The sequence below is a fragment of the Temnothorax curvispinosus genome, unplaced genomic scaffold, assembly GCF_003070985.1.
Source record: "Temnothorax curvispinosus isolate PA1 unplaced genomic scaffold, ASM307098v1 QBEX01010762.1, whole genome shotgun sequence".
Taxonomy (NCBI): Eukaryota; Metazoa; Arthropoda; class Insecta; order Hymenoptera; family Formicidae; genus Temnothorax; species Temnothorax curvispinosus.
Genome location: NW_020220542.1, coordinates 6,018 through 23,151, shown reverse-complemented (window position 1 = coordinate 23,151; position 17,134 = coordinate 6,018). Strand labels below are relative to the sequence as shown.

Below are 17,134 nucleotides of genomic sequence, written 5' to 3'. Positions count from 1 at the left end.
AACTGGTTTCTGTAAACAAAAAAAACAAAAAAAACAAATTTTGCGAAGCGCACAAACACAAGATTATCGCTTTGGCGGTATTAACAATAATTATATTCGCATGAATAAAATATTGACAATGTACACTCCATTAGTGCTGAAATAAGTTTAAATAAAACATTGACATAAAAATAGCGTTAAAACGCGTTTGAAACATGTAAAGTGATAAATATTAAAAATATTTATATCGAACAAATTGAAAAAAATAAAATTCTTTGATGGCACAACGCTAAACATGATTCGCAAAGATTTAAATCACTACACGTCGCTCTATTAGCATCAGAACGTGCATAACGAGACGAGAAACGGTTACCGCAGCCTGATAACGACTGCAATTATTAGCCTTGCGCAAACTAACATAATTTTTATTTCGCACACGCTTAAACTGTGTACAAACCGCCACTTTGCCACTCGGCAAAAACCTCGTGCAAGATTCACGTGTCCAGTTGTACGCTAGAGAAATGAAAAAGTGAGTATTCGATACCGAGGTTATTCTCTACGCAAGCAACGGTAAAAATTAAGAAAAATGCGATCGCGAAGTTAAAAGATATACGATAATACGTGAACGATAAGAGGAGACTACAAACACTTTATTAACGCGTACCTGACACGAACCGCCTGTCGTGGAAAATATTTTTTTTTCTTCCTTGCTTTATTTTCGCGAGCGAAAATCGCGCAATTGCACGTGAAACAATCGAATTGGCCGATAGGTATTTGCATACGCGCGAAAACCTATGAGGCGACCGCAAAATCAAAACAGCTCGCGAAATAAAGAAATGAACAAACAGAGACGCGTGTCCCTTTTTTTTTACCGACACATCGACCATCCCACGTATAAATTCCGAATGAACAATATTGCGAGCGATATCACGAGCACGCTCGATGAAACTCCGAAAATATCATTTCAGTATCTAAACATTGCAACTATTTATTTTACAAAACAAATTTAAGTGTTGTCGTTACATAGCTTTTTCCCTCCGATCGTTTCCCGAATTCGTTAATAATAAAAACTACATAAAAACTTGTAACTAAAATCGAGCGATCGTTGACTAAAATGTGAAATATTGAAATTTTTTAAATAATTATTTAAACGGATTAAAATGAGAAATAAGTAAACAACCGAGGAAAAAAAGTACCATTAAATAAATCATTGATAAGGGATAAGTACCATAAATTAAATCATCTCTTTTCAAACCAATTAATTTTGTTTCCAAAGATTAAAAATAGTAAGTACGAAATGTTTTAAAAACCATAATTAAATACGAGTAACATAGGTGATGAAATTTTCATTAAATCTTGACATATTTCAGAAATTATGTTACGATGCTGGCTCTCTTGATGTGGTACTTTATGAAGTCAACACATGTATCAGGAGTGAAAAATATTACACACGGTGTATCGAGGCATATACGATCTATCGGATTTCCCGAGGGTAGCGCTTCAGGGGTACAGTGGATCAATCATTCATTTTTCATCTACTAATGTGTCTCGGACTGTACGGGCAGTCTGTTAACTCAATATTAATCATTCGCACTTCAAGCGCACTTCTGAAGTGTGATCAGATAAAAAAATCGAAGAAACCCGAAATAAACGTTTGTTTTAACATAACGGTAATTCCTACTCAACAATATTGAAAAGAATATCGAAAAAAATCACTTTATCCATCGCTAAAGAAATCATGATAAGAAACGTTCACTACAATTTGCTTTTAGCAATCTATAGCACATCTATAAAACTTGCAGATACTTTTCGCTTTGTAAATCAATATACCGACATGTTTCGAGAAATTAGGCTCATTGAAGGTTAAATTGATTAATCATTTTCTTTAAATGGGATTTAATCTGATTCGTAGATATTCTTCGCTCTGGGAATTCCCATAGATATTCCAGACAAATCTATAGCGGTGTCGTTTTATTTCGAAGCGAATTACGGATTGCCATACAAATGGAATTCGAGTTACTTCTACGAGGGAAGTTACTATGCAAAACGAAGTCTCAGTCGTCAACTAGTATACAAGGTGTTCACCAGTAAAATGGACAGGTAATAGAACTACACGTGTCAATTATTCTTTATCCCATATCCTGCAAAATTTTACCATAATTTTTAATAATTTAAAATATAATATTGCAAGTAAAATTTGAAAAATAATATAATTTCATACGTATCTTGTAACAGCCTGGGTTATCCTGGACTTGATTGCTTGCTGAGAACAATCTGCGAAGCTGAGAGATACTCCTTAAATGAAAACGGAGTGCTCGGCGACATCCTTCAAATTATATTCACGTAAATATCAAAAAGAAAAATTATTTGAATTATATCAAGTAAGAATAAAAAAAGTCGACAATTGCGGTCAGTGTAAATTACAGTAGTGATGGATAAGAAAATGGAATGGATTCTGGAAACTTAGAAAATTAGCTCAGCTTGTCCGATAAATTTTTATTTTCGATCAAAATGTTCATCCGGCAGCACATTTATGCTATCACACGTGTCAGGCATGACATGAGTAATATAAAAATTATAACATTTGTGCGCATTTCTTTGTCGCAGACCCTCTATGTCAATGAGCGAAGATCTTCCAGATGAGATTGTGGAAGCCGAACGTGAGCAGCACTGCGATCAGCGTTACAAAAAATGTCCTGTGAATCTTTTAGATCTAATAAGCCATTATATCGATAAATAATAATTAAAAAAACTTTGCGTAATTGCATTGCACCGAGAATATCTAAAAAGTTCAATTCATACAACCAAATTGAAAGAAGATCGTGCGAAATGTCTGCTGTAAATTTTATCAGAGATGTTGATATGTCTTATATGTGATCTGTTGTACTAAATAATATATAAAACGATAAATTAACGAAATAAATTGAATAAATCAACAACTAACCTGGAACAAATGAATAGCAAAAATCATAAAAATTGGGAATGTTTTAATTCGTTTTCTTCGCAATTAGTTTGCGTTGTTTATGCTTACTCAATATTGTTTATTATATACTATTATTGTACTGTATACATAATAAAATTATATATATACGTATATGTATAACTATTATACTATACATATATATAATTTGTTTATTATACAATAAAGCTAATTTTTATTTCAACTCTCCATGTCTTGCGACATCAAGCTTATTATTTAAAAAAGGAATATCGATATTATAATAAAAGACAAAGTAAAATTTGTACACGTTTGATCAAGTTGAACATAAAACCTTCTTAATTAATATAAAACAAATAATAATAACATTAACAACAAATCATAATAATGTAATTAAAGATCTCAATACAAACTTTAAATGTATCTTCTAAATGCAAGTATTTAATGTAGAGGAAAAAGAGAAAGATACGATGTAAAAATAAGAAAATTTGAAACGTAAAATTGAGTAAGAATTTATCTTTTACTAACAAATTTTTTATCATCAATCTATACGTACATATACATATATTTAAATCTTATCTTTCTCTACAATTAATAAATTTTATGTCTAACAACATAAAAAATCAATTTATAAAATCTATTTTGTATCCTTCAAAAATGGTCGCGAATGTAGCTAAATTATGAATAAAATTATAAACATGCATAAAAAACAAAGATGCAATCAATAGAAATAATCTGTATTATCGGTGCATTTCAAATAAGCACTCGATAACTTCAATCATTTGCACTCTTCAGTCATTCAATTTTTATTTTATCCGATAGATTTACACAGACCACTATTACATTAGAAATCCTCTAATCTATTAAAGCTTTTTTTATTACGATATTCTTCCATCGATGGAAAATCTATACAAGATTTGAAGACACTTATAACTACAGAATGAAATGACCAACAGCGTTCAGAAAAGGACTACGGATGACATTTTTAAAAATATCGACGAGACTTAAAATCAATGTGAAAAGTATTCGTTATTCACTTTTTCCCAAAATAGTAACTAAACAAATAATGAGCCTCTCTTAAAATTATTTCTAATGCTTGCAGCCTTTTTTATATCAACTTCAAATTTTATGCTGTACATAGTGTGAATTATAAGAAATTTAAATAATTATTTTTTTAAGCTTGTGTCTTAAGCCTTTTCTTCACAGTAGAATTTTATCGTAATTACGACGATTCACTCGTTTCGGTCCATATGTCATCAGAAATATAATTCGTACGACTCAAAGTACAACTGGATTACACGTGTGTTTCGGTAAAGCTCCGAGGGATCTCCTTGGTTTACCTTACTCCTTCAGTTTGCTAACCGCAGGCACAGCGATCGTTTCTTCCACGGCGGTACGCCTGGATTGCAGATAATGAAACATATTTTCGTAGACCACAAACGTGACAACTGTCGCCGGGGTCACTCTGGTGAGGTTTACGCTTAAACCCTTGTAAAAGCCACGCCAACCCTCATACCTGCAACGAACCACCAGCAATACGCCTTTGTTTTACTTTGCTTTACAACAGACTAAAGACGCGAAGAATTCTGATGCGCTATTAAATTTAACCCGCGTACGATTCTTGACGCTACAATAGAATTCATCATAAAAAATCAGACGAAAGAGAATTAACGGTTCTCTTTCGTCAAGAGTTTTACGAAGATTCAATCAGCGAAAGTAATAATTGTTTTTAATAGTGTCAGCCATATTAGATAGATTCTATTTAATTCTATTAAATTCAAACGAACCGATTAATCGCGCACAAATTCGAAGCAACAGAATCTAATTTTACGTTCAAAAATCGTACTGCTGGTGGCTTAACAAGCTACTAAACTAACCGAGACAGATCGTAACGTACCCCATAAATTTCATCGTTCAATCACAATACCTTTATACATGCTACAATATTATATATAAGCAGAACAACCACAATAAGCGATCTTAATCACATCAAAATACATCTAAGAAAAAATATTTCTTTAAATCGTAATTAAATAACGATGACGTCCTTCCTATTCTCTGCGCTGTCAATAAAGTATCATTAGTAAATAACAGTAAAAAGAGAAACAGAATAAAGATATCAAATCTGGGTAAACTTGAATAACGTAAATTTAATAATCTGAAATAATAAATGATTAATTTAATGACAAACACTTTTCGATATGTGTGCGTGTGTTTATTAGTATCGTCACAATGTTGCTTTAAGTATGCTCCTTCGTCCCCATGACTCTCTTTTCTCCGAAGAAACACAGATTCTAGCTAAATTTATGGCTAAACAAGTTGAATATAAATAAATTCGTCCTACTATTTACAGATTGCAGTGAGGAAACTTATTGCTATCGATCATACGTTCCGAGTGCCAGACTCTACGATCCTTGCAAAAATGATCTATAAAGGACTCTATATACTCCCCTTAGGATGAGGTAAAGTATTAGCTACAGAGAAACAGAGTCGCTTTGTAAAATGAAAAAAGGGGGAACGGGAGATAAGGTAGAATGCAGCGAATTTTTACTGTATTTGCTAGAAAGGATTAAAGGAAAAAAAGAAATCGCTAATTTAAGCGACGTCTAGTCCGCACTGAAACTCGTCGACTCGAGTGAAGACGCAGAAATCATCGATTTACACATGTGGTTCATACACATTATGCGTCAAAGATTGTTCGAACGTTACACAGATAATAAGTATATCGTGTGTGTTATTCGTATAGTTGCGTAAATATTTGGTTATTAATTTAACTATCCAAGATTACACCGTCTGCCGACCGTGATCCGTTTCTTCTTGCAACTCTTCCATTTGAATAGAGCATTAATATAGCATTAATAGAGCACCATCTTATACCAATATAATCAATATAAGATATTACTCCTCGCTTCCTTTCGCATAACCGTGCGCGCAACCAAGCACATCTATCTAGGTTTGTTCAACTAAATCCAGTTTAGTTGACACTCAGATATCTACACAACTCGGTAAACAAAAGACGATCATACTCATACGTTTATCCATTGTTTGACCTTGTATAATAAGAAGATATTTCATTTAAAATACATTTTCGTTATAACAAAAACTATCTTTACAATGCGTCCACTATAAGTTTCGCCATAAATTAAATGTGTCGATGAAATAAAGTAACTTTGTCCATTTTACATTATCGCAGTCTCTCAGTGTGTACTTGGATAAGAAAGGACGAGTGGTTGAATAAATAAAACACATTCATTCTACGTACAATACGTGCCACGAGCTATTGCCACTTCAAGATCTATTTCTCCGTTTTGCAATCGTCGCGTTGCAATTTACGCGAGAAGTTAAAACGACAACAGTAAAAGCAATTATTTAAGCTACTTTCCCATGTCGAGCGATTTCTTTCATCACTGTACGATTCTACAAACCAAATATAAATTAATAGAAATACAAATAATAGAAAATATTGTGCACTCGCTTTGTGCGAATGCCAGAAAGAAAACTAATACATTAGCTACATGTCGCCTACAACGGAATAGAATAAAAATTGTTGCTAATAATCATTACAGCTAACCTCCGAGTCTTCCAAAAACATTTCAGATAAAAGTGGTTTCATAAAGAAAGTTTTCCTGAAAAACAATAATTCTGTACTGTAATCTATCTGAATAATACTCATCTATAAAAAAAAAAATGAGGTACTGTTGCCTCACATCATTGAAAGATCATACACGCACTCTGCGTATTGTGAATACCTTGAATCATAAGTTTTGATAAATCGGGGGATATTACCCGCTAGATGAGTAAGATTTAAAAAAAATTGCCTAAAAAGTTACATTTGCAATAAAGTATATAAATTAACTACCGTTAGTAAAATGCTCGTAAATAAGAATAATTAGACATATGTTTGGTGTAACATGTAAAAGGTATGGTGATAAGCCCTTATAGAAACCCTTAATTCCTTCTGACCTCCATGTGCATTGAACGCAATGCCAGGTACCCCGATAATCGTGATGATGATCCTGAAGTCGTGCCCTCACCACTTGGTAAGGATACGTCGACGCTGCAGCGATCAACTTTGACATCGCCGCGAAGACGATGTATTCGGATGTACTCTGTGAAAAGAATCACATATTAGAAATATTTCTTATTATTATTGAATATTATTTATAAGCATCTCTATCACAGTTGGAAACTAAAATACCATTTTTTTTGTAAATAGATAACACTACTTGTGCTTTTCGTGCAGATTAACAAAAAAAGTAACAGGTTATAGCGAATTAAAAATTACTACGCGTAGTTAGATCCGCTTTGCTTCCCAAGTCATAAAAATCTTAATAAAAATATAATCGGTTTACCAATTTCGTGTCAATGGGTACATTCAGGTAATCATAATATTCATTTTTCATCTCTTCGTACGCCATGAATTGTATCGCACCGTGTGAAACACCAAATAATCCAGGAACTAAACCCTGCAAGAGTACAAAATACTTTCTTTAATCATGTAAATTGCAAATTAGTTCTCATTTTATTTCAAGTACGATCATAATTCCAAAGTTTAATTTAAAAAATTTGCTTGCCTTATATAAGCCTCTAATACCCTCCGTCTTGTAGATCTTCTTTAAAGCATCAATCATGCCACGATACTTCTTGGACTCCGCCAGCTTCACATCGTCAGCATATTGTAAGCACAGCCGCGTCTTTACCACCCAGATTGGGTTGGTCATGAGCAAAGTAAGCACTCCGGCATCGGCGGCAGCGAACATGTGCATGGACGGTCCGAGAGGTTTCTTCGAATTGCCACCTTGGATCGAAGTCTTTATCGTGTTATAGCTGCAAAATTAATTCGCTGTTAGCACGAGATATCCAGAAAAACTAATCGATAATCTAGACTTGAGATCTTTATCGCAGATCGATATTCGCCCAATTATTTGGATTTCAAGACGAATCTAGAGCGCTAGCAATCAGCGATCGCTACCGTATATACTTACAAGAAGAAATAGAATCCCCACGAACTGCCCGATCCTAGAATGTTCGGCGTTACACCCCTATAGAGTCCACGCAAACCCTCGGTCTTAACGATCTGTGCGATAGCATTCCTAAGACTATTGTATCGCGGTGCCGTGCTCGCTTGACCATCGTTTACTGCAACCAAAAGATAAAAGAATTCAAGTAAATCCCATTGCATACAGCTAACAGTATTTTACATCTTCGTAAAAATATTCCGCGATATTGTTGGTGAGATACTTCATGTTTTATTGAAACAAACACCTAGGCGGTAATTATTGTTTACAATTACGGTGTTTTTCCCTTGTCGATTGCTTGCCTCTGCTCTCTGTTTTCAGATCATCGCCAATAATGCATCGTCTCGTGATAGAGCAACCTCTAATTTTTATGCTCGAATACGTTCACATTTACATAAGCGATTAACATGCATATGCACACGTAAACACGCTTTATCGCCAGTGATAAACGTTGCAACATTAGTTTTCATATCGCATCTCGTTGCGAAAAGGTAGCGTTATCGTCTTACGAGACCGTCTCATTTACTGAGAAATTTCCTTCTCAGATATATCCATAATAAAAACCACGTGGCGACAAAATGAATATTTAAAATTTAATTCTATGCATTTTATGTTCTAAACGATAAAAAACGTTAATGTGATACAAAATTTAATCCAGCAACATATGTAAATTAGAATGTAAAATAGAATGTAAAGACTAAAACATATTATTCTCTCGGAAGATCAAAAGACAAATGAGATTAGATATAAATTTTATATTGAATCATTTACATATTTATGTCGAGAGCGCCCTATGCGAAGCTAATGGAAATTAATAGCTGAATTAATATCGTTTAAAACTGTCACGAGATTGTAAGGCAAGTCAGAGAGAAGAGCGAAGAAAGAAGTATCATCTACCGCGCAGTATAATTTACTTTCGCTTTCATGGATGACGGTGATTCACTTGGCTATGAAAGGCCGTCCCCATTGCGATTTTGTGTATCTCTGACTGACGAAACCCGCCTATAAAATTTCCTCTGAATATCTGCATTAATTTACATTCAATTTTTTCCTCAGCGAAAATTTTTCCATAAGTATTAGCTTGTCAATATTCAATGTTAAATATTTTAATAACTGTAATAATATTCAAATCGAATTCGTGCGACGACTAAAGAAATCCTCGAAGAAATCAGAGCCAAAGAAATAATAACATCTCGTTATCAAAGTATGCGAAGCGCGAGAAACATTCATTCGCTTTCACATTCATACGTATAACTTCTGTTTTAAAATGTAGATATAAAAAAAAACCTTGATTCGAATGACAGTATCTTACGATAATTCTGTGAAAACCGATGGGAATTATTTATTTTATATTAATTATTTCATTTTGTTTTATTTTTCTATTTAGTATCTATTCTGTAATATCCGGTTGCACGGATAGTATTCGATTTTACGAGTCTTCGTTAATTCTACAGGCTGTAGAATTTGGATGGATTATTTTAATATAACCTAGATTTATAAATTACTTATGCATTTTGAAACTTGTGTATTTACGTTCGCAAAAGGAATATCGATCTGCATATCCACGAAATTTTATTTCGCAACTGTATCTACTTATGAATTCGTAGACGAGAAATTTCGAAGAGACTTTCGACGATTCGGCTGACTGCGCGACGAAACGATTCAATAACGAACGTCACGTGCCACTGACGCAACTTGCGGAATTCTCGTGGCTCGGTGCTTGGTGGACGGCCAATGAATATTCCGTTTAAAATACGACAAACACACACACACACACACGTACACACCTGTGTGGAGTATCCGTTTTTCACAATAAATCTTATTCCTTTGTACTTAAGAAATCATTTAACGCTCAACGCGCACATCTCTGTCTTCGTTTGATTATGACGGATTCATTGAATAAATTCTATAAACATGAGAAACTTTCCTACTTAATTTCCTTTGCTTAGTTTCACCGATTCAAGATAACTGATATGATATCGGCAAGATCTTTAAGGCTTAAAAGCAGGTGAATACAAATCTGGAATGCCATTGATAAACATTGATTTGATATCAACTTGTACACAGAAGTCGACTGTACTGATTTTTCGAACAAATGCAAGATGAATAAACAATAGCTGATTGTACTTGCAATCAAGTGCCCGGAAACATTAGTTATTCAAAACAGCAATTCATTTGGTTTGACGTACTTGTAGTAACGGCAGATGAAAACAGTGACTACACTACGATGGGAGAGAGAAACTTTCCGTAACATTAAGTCCCAAGAGCTATTTTCATCTTAACATTTCTCTCGCCTTCGTGAACTCGTGCATGAGCTTACTTATTATCTAAGAGCTAAGATCCAATAGAATCGTAAGATAAGATGTTACACATGTTGGACAAACTCCAGAATTTAATTCCTCAAAATATAAGAATGAGTTTTTTCTCAAAAGGAGAAGATTTACGTAAACATACATTCAAAAAAATTATGTTTTAATTTTATATAAAATATAGTACGTACAATTAATTTAACTTAACAATAATTTTTGTGAATATTAGATATTATATTTATAATTCTGTTATATCTGTAAAAAATAAATTAATTAAATTATCTGTTTACAGTTTATCTGTTAAATAGATACACAATGTATCTATTTATATAGCGTAATATAATGCATTACCATTAAATTAAATCAACTATTACATCTAACATTTAGAACTTATAAATTTATAATAATATACAAAAAATATCTCATTTAATGGTAAAAAAACAAGATTACGTACGATTTATTTAAAAAATACTCCGTAATTTTATGAAATTTTGACAGATTTGCTTATTCGTTGCAAAAGTAACAATTATTGTGGTATAATTGTGACGTTTTCATAATGTTATCAAAAGTAAAATAAGATTGATAATGACATCAGATTATTGATACCGGCATAACGTAAAAATAATAGATAATAAAATCAATCATATCTTTCGTATCAATAAATAATCAATATTTTTAGAAATTGTATCATTAATAAATAATTATAAATTTTATATTTATTATAAAAAGAGTAATAATCAGAATAAATTTAATTACACTGAAACATAATCATTTATTTCTGGTCCACGATAAATTTCTGCCAATATTAAATTTATTTATTCAAGGTTTCTGCACTTTTGTAATATGCTACACCAATATCTCATGTTACCTAATATGCCTAATATGCCTTTTTAAGACAACGTTAAAATAAATTATGGCAGAATAAACATAAAATGACGCTCGTCACATTGATAAACGCGAACACGTGACGGATTATGCAATCACCATATCGGCTCTCATCATCACGTGCGATTATTTTACGAGGCTAAACTATTACACTTATAAATTACAGAATTCTATTTTTTTTTAATTGATACAAATTATAGATCGTCTAAATTAGATTTTATATACGCCGCACAAAAGACGGACTTTTGAAGAATCAGGATACGCCTAAAGTATGTAAGACATCACACATGTATATTAATACACGTGCAAAATTATTAATAGAGTTCTATTTGAATTATCCTGAACTCTAAAGCAAATTATAGATCATCTAAAGTAGGCTGGTATACACGAGCAAGTTTCCTGGACTACTTCAATATAAGCTTTTTTTAGAATAAAAATTTCATAGTCTAAACAAATTAGAGTTAAAAATATATAAGAATTAAAGCAATCTCGTTATTTCCTTTAACTTCGATTTCCGGATGAAATATGTCTGATACTGCACAGTTCAAAGCTCCCGATAGCTCAGGCCTTTTGTTTATTCATATCGATCGAATTTTTTTGTATATCGCATAAACAGCTCATGTCAGTCGCGTCTGCCTGTACGAGAGCGATAAGATATGTTGCTTTCACTAAGATAATCCGCTTCAAACAAAAACGTGTTTCATCATCAGGATATTTGTCAAGAAACATTCGACTTTTACTCGCTTACTTTGGCCAAAATTCGCTTTGCTTATTAACGTATAAATTTTGTCATATTTTTAGTCTATTTATCTTGCTTTTTAAATTTCGTAATTCGTGATTATGTGAACAAGTTTTATAAATAGCCTCGTTTGCTCTCCTTTGTCTCGTTTCCGAAACTTTTATTCAAAACAGCTGAGTATATAATTACTTCGTTAATGAAATTCTGGCTGGAGATACAGTATGGAGAATGTTTATCAATTTATAGCAGCGCACAGGAAAATAAAAATATAACTGCAAACGAATTAGAACAGACTTTTAATTTATTATTAATTATTAGTTTTTGGATTGGGTTTCCCTTTGCAATTATTTGGTTCCAAGAATTTCCTAACGTAAAGAGCGGGCGCTATCAATATTCTGATACCGTAGTACCTGGAATACTATCTGTGCAACGTGAGATCACACAAGGATATCCGATTTAATTCGAAATGACCATGGAAAATCGAGCACCAAGATTAAACCGGAAATTTATGTAACGTAAAGTAATATGATAAAATAACGTAATGCATTGTTTCGCATAAAATCAACGAGAGACGGTGCTTTGAAAAATTTTCGCCATACGCGTGAACAAAAATAATCCGCAATTCTACAGAGACTCCGTCATCCATTTGTGAATGTTTTATTTACTCGATTAAGAATAATTCTACTACATATTTATGACATTTAAAGAAATAATACAATTCTAGACATTAATTAAAAATAATACAAATTAAGACATTTAAAAAAGCAATAAAATATCTATTAAATTAATATTAAAATAATATATTAGATTTGTTAAGTTCAATGTTGAAATCAGCTTAACGCTCAAAGTGTGTTAATGAGCCTTTATACGGATGTTAACTCAGAGACGTATCAGAGCATCAACCTGCGACGACGCATTATTTTCTAGCAAATTTTGCAGCAAATTTTTGGACAAATATGTTAGTCTCTAAATGCTATCTAATCTAAATCTTGCCGTCAATTATCATGACAAGCGCGAGAGCTAGCGATGACTCAAACGAGCGCGTGCCTCGCGAATGTGCCTCGCGAATCCCGTGATCCCCTATCACTATTGTGTTCACAGACTGCGCAAAATAACATTCATCATCAGTGGAATGTCGTTCACAATATTGACTTCTGACAGCAATAAACAGCAATGACGATAATAAAGTGAATCGTCAGAAATAAAATATTATGAGCATCTTTTGTAATCAAAAATATAGAAAAAAATGCGTTGAACGCGATTTATAAATATTCTTTACGTACGTATCTTGAAATGTATGAAAGATATTGAAATCTTGTTCCCGATAATCGCGTATTGATATCGAATATCGAGAAACCACGAGCGTCTGCGATCGAGAACTTTCCACCAAATTAATCCATCGACAAAATGGAATTCGTTTTCATCCCGAGACTGAAGAAGTAGGTACCTAGGAACAGTATTAGACAATAGAAGCTATTGTCGACTAACGATAAGTGCCGCATCTTTGGTTCGTAGAAACAAATTGACGGTTGGTGGAAATGTCGGAAAAAAAGGAATATCGAGAAAAATCTGCCTGAATCTAGACACGAGATTGTGGCCTGTTCAGTCAAGAGCTCTTTGCGCTAATTTGCGATAAATTCTACGACTGTTTAAATCCTATAATCGCCACCCTCGGCAAAAGTCCGCGCCGTCTGTTGCGAAACTTCGTAAACGTTTAATAAATGTTTTGATTAGTCTGTAACGAAGAAACTTGTGAACTTTACTCGCTTGGAATAAAATTCAGTCGTAAGTTGATAGATAATAATGTGGTGTATTGTTTTAGTTTGTAACTTCTCCGATGTTTGTAAATAATTAAAGCTGAAATAATAAACAATCAGATATATGTATGTATATCAAACAGCCCAAGTATGAGTTTATCCGTTCCTTTCGCGTTCCGTTATTTTTTACATTTAATCTTCTCTTAGAATATCTTATTAAAATAGAATTTATATAAATTAAATAAACAATAAAAATTAAATAAATAATAAAATAGACCTATCTTAATTTGATATTTAATATAAATATCAAAATAGGAAATAATTAAAATAGAATATCTTATTTTAATTTATCGGAATAATTATTAGTTATATTTGCTAACAATTAATTTCTTAATTGTGTAATTAATTTATCTAGAAATATTGTGAAAAAATTAAGAGGAGAAAAAGGATTGTAAAAGAATTATGGTTCGCGTGGCTGTTTCACTTTCGTGTTATCGATCTTCTGTTCGTTTGGCGTTGCATAGCCGTACGTGGAATTTATACTTGCAGTTAGCTTATACGGCACAGGCAAATGTAAGCATCTCTATTTTCAGTGCCTCGCTACAACGAGTATTCTTTGCGCGAAGTATCTATATACGGTACTTTCCAACGTATCCAAATATAAATTACTTAGCTACTTTTGTGTATGATTTCAGATTTCAGAATATATACATCGACAGAATGCCAAAAAGATATAAAACGGCTAATGTAAAATGTCTGATTTAAGGCAGTTGTAAAATGTCTGATTTAAAACTAAGGCACTCAAGAATACGTAATTATAAATACATATTCAATCAGAACATAACATTAATCGTATTATTACGCGTTGAAAAAAAAACTTGGGTATTGTATTTTTCGACACGGAATCTCAAGTTTGCGAAACATACGTATCTGTCCTGAGCAATGCTATTTTAAATACAATGTAAGTGCAATAATTTGGAAGCGTGTCAATTGTTGTACATGCTTAACGGGAAGTAATTGGCTATCACGCGCGGTGTTCCGGGAAAGCTAGTCAAAAACTAAATCAAGTTTTCCTTGGGATATTCAAGCCAAATAAATAAAATCTTACGCCACGTTATGTTCGTTAAATATTTTCTTGAAAAAAAAATATATATATTCTTTCAAAATATATTCTGTTTTAAAACAGATGTCTTTATAATACTATTTTACAGCTTATTCCATTTGCATACAATTTTTTTTTTAATTTCAGTAATAATTTGGAAATATTTAATCAGATAATTTTATGCACACGTTTTATAGCAAAATTTATGATATAATTCATGATATGTAAATTTCTTTTTTGTAATAGAAAATAATTAAAAATTGAGTACAAAGCAAAATAAAGCCGAATCACTTTGAATAAGATTTGGAAAATCTGTCTTAACACAAAATTAAACTGCAAAAACGTCAAGTTTTTAACTAAAAACCTAGAAGACTAAAAAAAAAACACGTTCAATATACATTCTTTTCTTCCATTCAGAATAAATATAAAAACTAGGTGACCTTTCAGTTAAAAAAAACTGGACAACCGAACGACTTTCTACATTCGGAATAACACTAATTTACAAGAACAATCTTACGACTTTTCCCTTATTATCTCTCTTCCCTCGGAAATAATACACGAGCGAATACAATCGAACGGAGATAAACTCGTAAACAGGTCGAACATTTCGTCAGTCACTTGCTCGACGACAACCATCGTTCCACACCTTTCCTCTTCCCCCGACCTGTTTCAGAAACTCGAATTAAGAAAAAAAAAGAAAGAAAAAACCTCGAGAAAGAACCCGACCTCGAGGAAACCGCCGCTCGATAACCGCTCGGCGGTTAGCACCACGTGCCGCCGCAATGTGACAGCCGCCATTTTCTCGAATGCTCTCGCGCGTGCACGAAGCGGCGCGACGGCGACGGCGCGACGTGTGAACGGCGCGTGACTCACACACACTCACCTGCGAAACGGATCTTGATCAGGTCCAGCGGGTGCAGCATCAGGGTCGAGACGACGCCGCCCGAGATGCCCGCGACTAGGTACTCGTACTTCAAGTGGCTCAGGACGTTGAGCTGGCGCGGAGCGCCCGGCGTGGCGCTGCCCTTGATCGCCGCCGTCATGCTGACCGGTGGCACGCTGTCGCCGTGCTGCCGCGGCCGCGGCCGCGACCGATCCTCGCCGTTCGTTGTCACCGATCCGTGATTCGCGACGCACGATTCCGCATCCTTGCCAGCGCTAGCAACACGCGCCTCCACTCTGCGGCATATCTCTTGGTCCGCGGGAGGCACTGTCGTCGGGCTGTTGTAGCGTCACTCTCGTCGCCGAGATTGCCTCGCTTCGCGCGGCTTCCTTCTCTCGCTTCGCCTTCGCTTCGCTCGATCCCTTCGCGAGATCGCAGCTGGTTACCCCGCCGATTATGCAACACTGACCAGCCAAGTTCCACCGCGCACGCCGAACACCACCGCCATACTGCTCAGTGCTGCTCAGTCAGTGCTCCACCGGGCCGCCAGCCGCCAGCACCGCAGCGCCGCGGTGTTCACGCCGTTCACGGTGGGGGCGGGGGAGACGAGAGACGAGTCTCCCGCGCACGCGCGTCACCTGATGCGCCGCGACTCACAGCTGAGCGCCGCGCGCGCGGGATTTTCAACACCTGAACACGTACAATTACGGGACTTTTGGGGCTGTATTCCGCTCGGAATTGTTTAATTATTACCTAGATTTCTATTTCTAGGGAAACTGGAATAATTCCGATCGGAATCCATTTTGAAAAGTTGCACATTACGTGCTCCTGACTCTTAATTCGTGCCCTGATCCTATATGCCTCGATGCCTAACCGAATTTCGCGCGTGTATTTTTTCGGAACGTATATTCGGGACGACCGCTTCGGTGATAATCTAATCGACTTCCTGTTATAATTATCTGCAACATTCTCAGATCAACCGCGCGAGATGAAGACGAAAGGACTCACCGGCCCGACGCGCAGCAGCGGAGTTCTAGCACGACGTTAATCTGCAACATAAAAAATATGCAAATTATAGCTACGCTCGAAGAAGTGCTCAATAATTAAAGAATTAATTAACGCGCGTATTATCTAATGCAATTTTCAATTTTCTCGATATAAGATTTAATAAAACAATTACAATAAACGGATAGACGATCACGCACAAATAAACGATTAATCACGCGAACAGCATAGATACATGATTATATGTGTGTATAATAACTAATAAGTCGCTCACCCGGGGTTGCTCCGCCGGCGCCAGAAGCCTCCTCGGGCCTCCTCCTCCTCTCAGCTTCCTGGATATTGCCTCTTCGCGACGATACTCACTCGCTACACTTACACCAAGCGTACATACATCACGATTTTCGCACAATATTCTACTTACGAGAACACCCTAGGCACTGAGAACACCCACGGCACTACGTAACACTCGCGCAAAGTAAAATGTACTACACCGTTAGTGATCGCGTCATGATGTCGGAA

The 17,134-nt window shown here is 34.8% G+C and overlaps 2 protein-coding genes across 2 annotated transcripts; one reads left to right on the top strand and one right to left on the bottom strand.

The window, feature by feature from the left end:
• The first annotated feature begins 470 nt into the window (after positions 1-470).
• On the top strand, positions 471-3,081 carry LOC112460727. The gene is made up of 5 exons (XM_025025544.1): positions 471-508; positions 1,350-1,485; positions 1,892-2,079; positions 2,215-2,322; positions 2,587-3,081. The coding sequence occupies exons 1-5, from the start codon at positions 501-503 to the stop codon at positions 2,717-2,719; spliced, it is 573 nt and encodes a 190-aa protein (XP_024881312.1). The 5' UTR covers positions 471-500; the 3' UTR covers positions 2,720-3,081.
• Positions 3,082-3,795: 714 nt separating this feature from the next.
• LOC112460726 (mitochondrial folate transporter/carrier-like) lies at positions 3,796-16,140 on the bottom strand. The gene is made up of 6 exons (XM_025025543.1): positions 15,611-16,140; positions 7,903-8,056; positions 7,492-7,744; positions 7,270-7,383; positions 6,881-7,026; positions 3,796-4,433 (listed from the first exon to the last, which is right to left on the bottom strand). The coding sequence occupies exons 1-6, from the start codon at positions 15,768-15,770 to the stop codon at positions 4,259-4,261; spliced, it is 1,002 nt and encodes a 333-aa protein (XP_024881311.1). The 5' UTR covers positions 15,771-16,140; the 3' UTR covers positions 3,796-4,258.
• Between the last annotated feature and the right edge of the window lie 994 nt (positions 16,141-17,134).